This window comes from Dicentrarchus labrax, unplaced genomic scaffold (genome assembly GCF_905237075.1).
Source record: "Dicentrarchus labrax unplaced genomic scaffold, dlabrax2021, whole genome shotgun sequence".
Lineage (NCBI taxonomy): Eukaryota > Metazoa > Chordata > Actinopteri > Moronidae > Dicentrarchus > Dicentrarchus labrax.
Genome location: NW_026136719.1, coordinates 33,098,137 through 33,106,361, shown reverse-complemented (window position 1 = coordinate 33,106,361; position 8,225 = coordinate 33,098,137). Strand labels below are relative to the sequence as shown.

Sequence of the window (8,225 nt, the reverse complement as noted above, 5' to 3'; positions counted from 1 at the left end):
TCAGAAACAACATTTTTAATAGTTGAAATAAATACTCCATTACATGCATGATCAAAACACTTTAAAATACTATGGGAAGTCTGGTAAATAGTGTAAAACCTATGGCACACACTCACAGCAGCTTTTACCAATTAAGAATTCACACATTAAAAAAAAAAAAAAAAAAAAAGCACTTAGACACTCAGATCACTCTTTCCAATCTCACAAAGCACATGTAATCGAGTAGGTCGGCCAACCATAGGTTCACACAGCGAGGCTACATCCATCATCGAGGCTGGCGTTTTCACCGGAGCTGAAAACTGAGGTAAACTTTTCAGGTTTGAAGGCTGTCTGTCTGTTGGTGAGGGGCTGTCGGCGGAGCCCGGGGCAGGCCCAGAGCGGTCGAGTGGTCTGTTTCTGACAAGGTTTTGAGTCACATCCAGCGCGACCCGAAACCCTGCAGCGGTTGTTTTAGTGCTCCTCTGTGCAACCGCAGGAACAGACCCACAGACAGCCTTCTTCTGATGTTACTCTAAACCTGATGGACAGGGACAACCCGAGTGAGTCTCTTTGGTACGTCAGAATAGGACAGAGGGGGACTGGAGCTCGTGTTCCTAAACTAATTCACAGAATGAGAGTTGACTGGCGGCAGAGTCCTTGGAGAGGAGCGTTCTCTGAGTGCCTGAGTGAGCAGAGTGCAGCCGTCTGACACGGCACACGCCGAATTGCGCAGGCGCTCACGGTAGTCCGCCATTTTGGAGCTACTCTCGGGATGCTGTGCAACATCCCTGAGGCCCTGAGTGAGGAGGACACAGGCTGAAACCACACTCATGGCCCCCCCTAACACTGCAGTCTGTACCCCCTTCCCTTCAGTGGAGATACTTGCAGCTCTTCCCAGGAACTGAGGCTCTGTGGCGAACCCGACCAGGGCGCTGACCGTCTGGACCAGAGCAGCACTGAAGAGGACACAGCGGTTCCTGGTCAGCTCGCTGGGCTGGGTTTTCACCTCTTTGACACACGCCAGGAAGGCTGTGCCGCTGGTGCTCATGCTCTTGACGCTCAGTTTGAACTGCTCCTTTGCAAAGCGGTCCCTGGACCTCTCGCTGGCCAGCGACGAGATGTCCGTCAGATTCTTGAGGTTGGTGGAGATGTTCTGAGAGAGCTCGAGGAGGAGCTGGGGGGTGAGGTCCGGCAGGGCTGTGACTCGGAGGAGGCTGCAGCTCTGCTCCACTTCATGCCGACAGCGGGTCACCTTATAGCGGTCCACCAGTCCGGGCAGGCAGGGCTGAGACCCGGGGGTCTCCACCGCCGCCAGGTACGCGGCGTGAGCGGAGCACTCGGTCAAAGACACCACCAGGTCAGCCATTTCCAGGAGGCGGTCCCCCACCTCTGTGAAGCGGCCCATGTTGAGCTGGCTTTGAATGTCGTGGGTGAGGATGGAAAGCTCTTTAGTCCTGGCGATGACCGTGTCGCGGCACTGCTCGAAGGTGTCAGCCACCGCCACGCCCTCCGAGGTCATGACCGGCCTGGTCTCGCTGGACAGCAGGAGGAGGTCAGCCACCAGCTGCATCTTGCCCTTACATGTGTCACAGATGGAGGAGAGGCGCTTCCTCTGCTGCAGACTGCCGGTGGGTGTGCTGGTCGATCCCTCGCTAGCCGATTTGCCAGAACCACCACTAGCCATAATAAGGAGGGGAGTGGAGGGGGGGAGAGAGGGTCAAACTGCTCTTCTGGAGGGGGTTCAGTTATTTATAATTGTCTGCTGCTGCACACTGCATTGTACTGTTTAAGACATTTCCAAGATTCCCAAGAAGCCTCACCCCACTGCTTTTTTAAATAACAACTGGCCAAACAGTCTTCTTTAAATTCCTTCAGAGTATAGGTCATCAGCTGTACATTATATGTGGACACACAGGACATGTATTCTCAATGTAAACATGTAGAAAGAGCAAAACTCAATTACTGCATTTACTTACGTTTGAATAACATCCCCATCATTCATTTATGTGTCTCTACAATAAAAGTCTACACTATGATCTGGCATATTCCCAGTTACCTTGGTTATTAGTAATTTTACAATGCAACACAGTCAATCAAAATCCCCACAACTTCTGAGTAATCAGTGTAATTAGCTATATGCTCTTCGACAAGTTAATTTAAATGCCCTGAACACCATAATCCAAAAGTCAATATTCTCATTGTTAGTCCCAGGTTTTTGTGGAACAGAAGAATTCACAGGTTGTTGAGTTAAAAAAAAAAAAAAGAAATCACACACAAACTGCAGTGCCACCAAGGTGCCTTCTAAAAGGCAAAGTGCAGATTGAGAATTATAAAAAAAATAATGTCAAAAGCTCCTTATCTTTTCAGACACATTCCCGATTTGAATTACATCTGCTGAACTGCCTCTGTGCTATTTTTTGATGCCTTTTCTCGGGTCTTTTTTTAGGACTATAGCCAAGAAAACATCAACATTTAGTAGATGCCTTTTTTAGTCTTTTCTTTTGACTGTAATCAATAGGATATCATTTTGTGTCCACTCGCGTCAGAGCAGGTAGTCTGAAACTGCACCGAGATCTTGTCCGACTTGTTCCCACTGAGTGTGACCGGCCTGGCGTACTCATGCTGGTTACCAACGGGGCACCACCCGGGCAGCTCTTCTGGACAGCGGGAAGACTTGGGTTCCCCTTCGGCACCATCGTTTCATGAGTCCTCCCAAGTAAAATCCACCGAAAGGGCGACTTTCCAACAACTCAGTCCACTTTCAACCTCTTCTTTTTCAAACACAGCCCTGGGTTAGAAGCTAGCAGTTGCTCCGGTCGCTTCGCCTCCATATGCATCGTCCGTCTGTCCGCCCTCCACCTCCTCCTCCTCCGCGTCTTAACTCGGGACCAGAGACCGTGTAGCCCCGCATATCCTCTGTGGGGACTCGCTTCTCATATCCATACCAGGCAGCGGTCTTTGAACATTTAACTCACTTGAATTTGGAGGTTCACGGCCACGAAACCGTAAACGTAGCTGGAAGAAGCGGCCGTTATTCCCAGAGATTCAAAGCCGTGCTGCGCGCTCCCGCTGCAGTACTATGAGGAAGCAGGGAGGGTGTGGTCGCGGCTGAACGGCTGCAGGACGGAGCGGAGTTGTAGCAGCGGAACAGCACAAGGAGCCCGTCGCTTCTAATTAACTTTCCGCCATGTCTGTGAGCCGGTTGTTGTCTCACGTTAACGACGTCGCGTGGGTAGATCGGAGTTACACGGTAGCCACAGAGGCGCGTGGAGTTCTACGACTGGTTTTACTTTGAGGACTGGCTGCTGATCTGCCATGAGACACCCCTGCTGCGTCAAGTGAGCCGCTAGCTGGCTAACTAGCTACAACCAGACCGGAAGCGTCTGTTTTCAAAATAAAAGCTTAAAAGTTTAAAGTCGCCCTTCACTCAAAAATATGCTTTCGTTCTTGTAGCTACAGTGTGATGTTTGATCACTATGCAGAATGGTGTCTGTGCAGATTTTGACACTAGAAGGATGTTTTCACGTCCATCTGCTGAAAATGGAAAGTTTCTCTGTGCTCTAAGGGGCGGGGCCTACCAGCAGGATTTATGACATCACAGATAGTTTGGAAGTCAACAGAGGAGTATTCAACTAGAGGAATATTCAGGGCTTGGCCATGGAGACAGAAAGGGAAGGGGTGACAGAAATATATGCTGATTTCATAAAAAAAACATCAGTATTTGTGTGGAAAAACTACATCACATTATTGTGGCACTTTGGTAAAGTGTTCAATAGAAATTTCTGGAGGTGACATTAGAAATCACATTTTTTTAACTTCTTAAGACATTTTCCAAATACATATAGTAATAATAGTCTTTTCCATTAGTCACCTGAATATAAGTTTTGTTACCTTAGAATGACCCATTTTTATCTACAGATGACGCGGCTCCTCTCCCATGGAGGCCGCCATGTTGAACTACCATGTTTCTACAGTAGCCCAAAGTGCACAAACCAAACACTGGCTCTATATAGGGCCTTTCCTGTTTGTTTGTTTGTTTGTTTGTTTTTGTTTCACTGCCACTGTAGTTTCTTCCTACATGCTTGGATGAGTCAAGTGGTTTCAGTTGGTTTCGAACGTCACTGCTAGATGTCACTAAATTCTACACACGGAGAAATATGTCTTAATTTCTGTTTTATAACATGTACATTTTTTTAAATTAATTTAAATTAATGTGTTAAAGTTGGCAGCACACGACACCAGCTACTACTAATTGCAGTGGCCCGGCAGTTTTTAAGGGTGGAGTCTGCCACCCCATGCCACCCCCCTAGATCCGCCCCTGGAAGTCAAACATGGTCTAGTATGCAACTTATTCATGTGTAATGTAGAAACTTGAAGCTGAGGTCCCTCATGTCCCCGATATTTTTCTAACACTACATACATAGTATGAAAACTAGAAGGCAGTAGACATTTTTATATATACTATATATCGAGGGGTGAGAACCAACAGGGTTTGGCATTTTGGGTGAATATGAGTTATATTAAATCTACTAGCAAAAGGGCACATTCTAAACCAATCCACAGTAATTGCATTATTTTGGTGTAAACGGGCATAAGTGCACTTGAAAGATAGAACATCAGCTTTTTCAGGCTAATGTACAAATTCTTTAAGAATATCTCTTTGAATTTATAAGCTTACATAATCAAAACAACAGCAAAGGAGGACAATTCCTAAATGTTGGCTGATTTTCTGCAGGCTATGAATTATTAATTGAATTAAATGGCACATCATTTAGTAAAATATTTATTTAGATCCGCAGTGGTTGGTACATGACACTTACTGTTATGTTTTGGATGTTTATATTACACAGCAGCATGGATGCAGCCCTCCCAGCACTGCTCCATAACCTCATACTGTGGTTTATCTCATGGGCGGTGAAATGTGGATCCTGTAACTGTTGAAAATATTGAAGTTTAGGTCGTCATCCAATCACTAAACACAGATGTGGATGGTCTCCAATCAGAAGAGTTGATGGGAAGAGCTAAGAATGAAGGGAACCAATCTAGCTGTCGTATGGGAGGGACTTCACTGTATTTAATGGAGCACTGTGGGAGAATGAAAGCCAAACTATCACATTAGTGTTTGTGCCTATTGAACACATTGACAGATTCTTTAACACAGGATGCTGATACCAAAATATCACTGGACACTACTGACTTCTGATCTTCATACTGTGTTTATAACAGCACTATCAACGGATTTAACGAACCTCACACATTTACTATAAATCATTGTATCATGGTCATGAGTTGAATTGTATAATTACAATATTTTATGTGATCCATTCAAAGTAACTATTAGAGTTTCTCTAAAAAAAAAGGACAGTCATATTTGATGTATTGTATTTTGCAGTGAAAGAAAATTCTGATTCTTTTTTAATTACCTCATAGTAAACATACTGTTACAATTAGTCCTGCATCCAAAATTCTACTTAAGTTAAACAATTATCAGCCAAAATATACTTAAAGCTGCAGTAGGTAACTTTTATATGAATAACTTTTTGTCATATTTGCTGAAACTTTCACTATATCCTGACCCATGAGACAGATACTCTGTGAAAAAAAAGTGACCTACTGCAGTTTTAAGCTATCACAGTAAAAGCACTAATTATACAGAATTTAAAAGTGTATTTTTTCATTCGCGGATTATTATTATGAATGCCTTAAAATGTAACCATTTTAAGATAACTGGTTGAGGTGGAACTATTTTATAAACTGCAGGGTAGTTTAAAGATCCCTGTTTAACCATGGTCAACACCATAAACTGTGTTCAGCCACAGGTGTCACTTATTTTGACTGAGCTCCTCTCAGGCCTTTGCTTGATTGATAGGCCTATGTCCCTTACTCTCCTCTTAATTTAATGTGCCTGTTAGGGCTTATTAGAAAAAAAAAAAAAACTGCAGACAGTTGAAGTACTTCCGCCGTCCACCAGGGGCATCTTGTACAATTTCTAAACTAGGCCCTGAAACTATTGATTGGTTCAGTCAAGGCATTTATAAAGCAAATATACCAAACAGATTTCCTTTTTTTGTGTGTTTTATTTAATTGTAAACCAGATTTATTTCGGTTTTGAACCATTGTTCTGTAGCATATAATGCAAATACCCACTTGAACAAATTACAGAGAGGCTACGATAACAACACAGGCAGAGAGAGTGTGACGTCATTCTCTGCTCAGGACCCCGTGACTCCACTATATCTTTACATAGTTGTTTGCTGCTATGTGAATGTTGTAAATCTCATCTAACCTTTAAGTACAGTACTTGAACAATTACTTAGTTACTTTCCACGACTGGTTAAGACTACGTATTTTAAAGATTTGTATTTAATAAGTAGACAAAATTAAATGTATATGCCAGAAGTTGATGTGTAAGCATTCATCACTGTTTATATTATATGTCATATTTAAGATGGATGGACTAATACACAGTTATAAAAAGTAGGGATGTCCGATAATATCGGCCCACCGATATTATCGGCCGATATTCACTATAAAATGTAATATCGGGAATTATCGGCATCAGGTTTTTATAACCGATGTTTGTTCTGTAGGCTTCAGCATTTCCGAGCCTGCATGAACGCAGCATGGGACATTTACCGGCGCGCGCTAGATGACGTATAACAACAACAGCTACCAGCTAGACTGGTTGGTTGCTAACCATGGCTAACAAGCAAACAATTTAAAGCTGAATGATTTTAATATTAACACAAAATAAATGCAATGCACCTTAAACATTTGACCCTGCTATGAGCTGTTCCTTAACCAAACTAACAATTGGTTTAGAATTTACATTAGCACTCCTTCAGGTGAATAATACAATTAAACACATTAACTAAAGCTAGCGCGCAGCTAGCGATTAGTGTTAGCGCTCTTTTCAGTATTAATACAATGAAAGTTGAAGTTGTTCTCTTATTTTGCACAGACAGTGTTTACATTTGGAAAGCCATGTTGCATTTATGCATCCAGTGGGGCATCACAATAAAATGAGGCATAATGTGTTCATTCCACAATAGGAGATATGTTATGTTGTTACCTAACAACAGTTTTGGTGTAAAAAGCCTGCATATATCGGTATCGGGTGATATCGGTATCGGAAATTGAGAGTTGGACAATATCGGAATATCGGATATCGGCAGAAAAGCCAATATCGAGCATACCTAATAAAAAGATATTACTCTACTTGAAACTGTGGGGGACATTACAGGAATGGTGCTGTGTTCTGGGTATAATGCAGTCTAATTCACTGAATATTATGTGTGTCTTTCATGGACTCTCTGTTGTGCACATGGGGAATGATGAAGCTCAGGTATGTTGCGTGGTAACAAACCCTCTTTTCTTCTTGGTAGGAGGTTGATGCACACACTGTGAGTGAGTGTGAGTGCTGCTGTACTGTCAGAGGGACTTGCAGCTGCACAGGGCACAGTGCCATTGGGTGGAGTCGGCCCGAGAGGAAACGGCTCCACAGTTTGTGTCAGCTCGGCTGATCTCTGATCTCCACAACCCTGTGAGCTCTGCTGGTCTTCACACACTGCTTTCTAACAGCGTCTCAGTAATAATATCACCACATGTTCACTGAGGGTAAATAAGGTTTGGTTTTTTTTTTAGGATTGTTGCAACAAAGTTAGAGTAATGTGTGTAATACTGGCCATCATCCACTGTGTTTCCTGCCTCTGAACATGACAGAGGTTCCTCCCTAACTCCAGCTAATGGACATATTTCTATTATTATGGTGCAAACAAGAGATAACATTTAAACACTACTGTATTTAAAGGAAAATGTGATGATTTTCTATTCATGGACCAAAGAGAATAAATGCCATAACCTGAAAACCTAAACCTAAACCTAAACTGAAAAATACTAAAATATAAAGTAGATGCGTAAGTTAATTTATTAATTTGTCCACTGGACTTCAGTTTAATAGCTTAACTGTACTAATGACATTTGTACCACATTTGCATAATTTGTGGTACAAAGAACAATTTCATTATTGAAGTCTCTTTAACATCTTGCATGTATCCATGTGCCACTGCAGTTAGCTGCAAAATGTGATTGTTGAGTGACAAGGAGAGCAAAAATGAAATAGAGAGAAAATGTTCCCATTGAATAATTCTGGCTTTATTTTGAAATTCCCTCAGATGGTGTGTGTCCTACCGGCTCTTCACACTTCTTTGACACGCCTCTCCCGTCTTGTGACCGGCACGCTCCAC

General features: G+C 43.0%; 1 protein-coding gene across 1 annotated transcript; it reads right to left on the bottom strand.

Moving 5' to 3' along the window:
* On the bottom strand, positions 1-3,356 carry tlnrd1 (talin rod domain containing 1). Its single transcript, XM_051380041.1, has one exon. The coding sequence runs from the start codon at positions 1,661-1,663 to the stop codon at positions 599-601; it is 1,065 nt and encodes a 354-aa protein (XP_051236001.1). The 5' UTR covers positions 1,664-3,356; the 3' UTR covers positions 1-598.
* Positions 3,357-8,225: the final 4,869 nt, after the last annotated feature.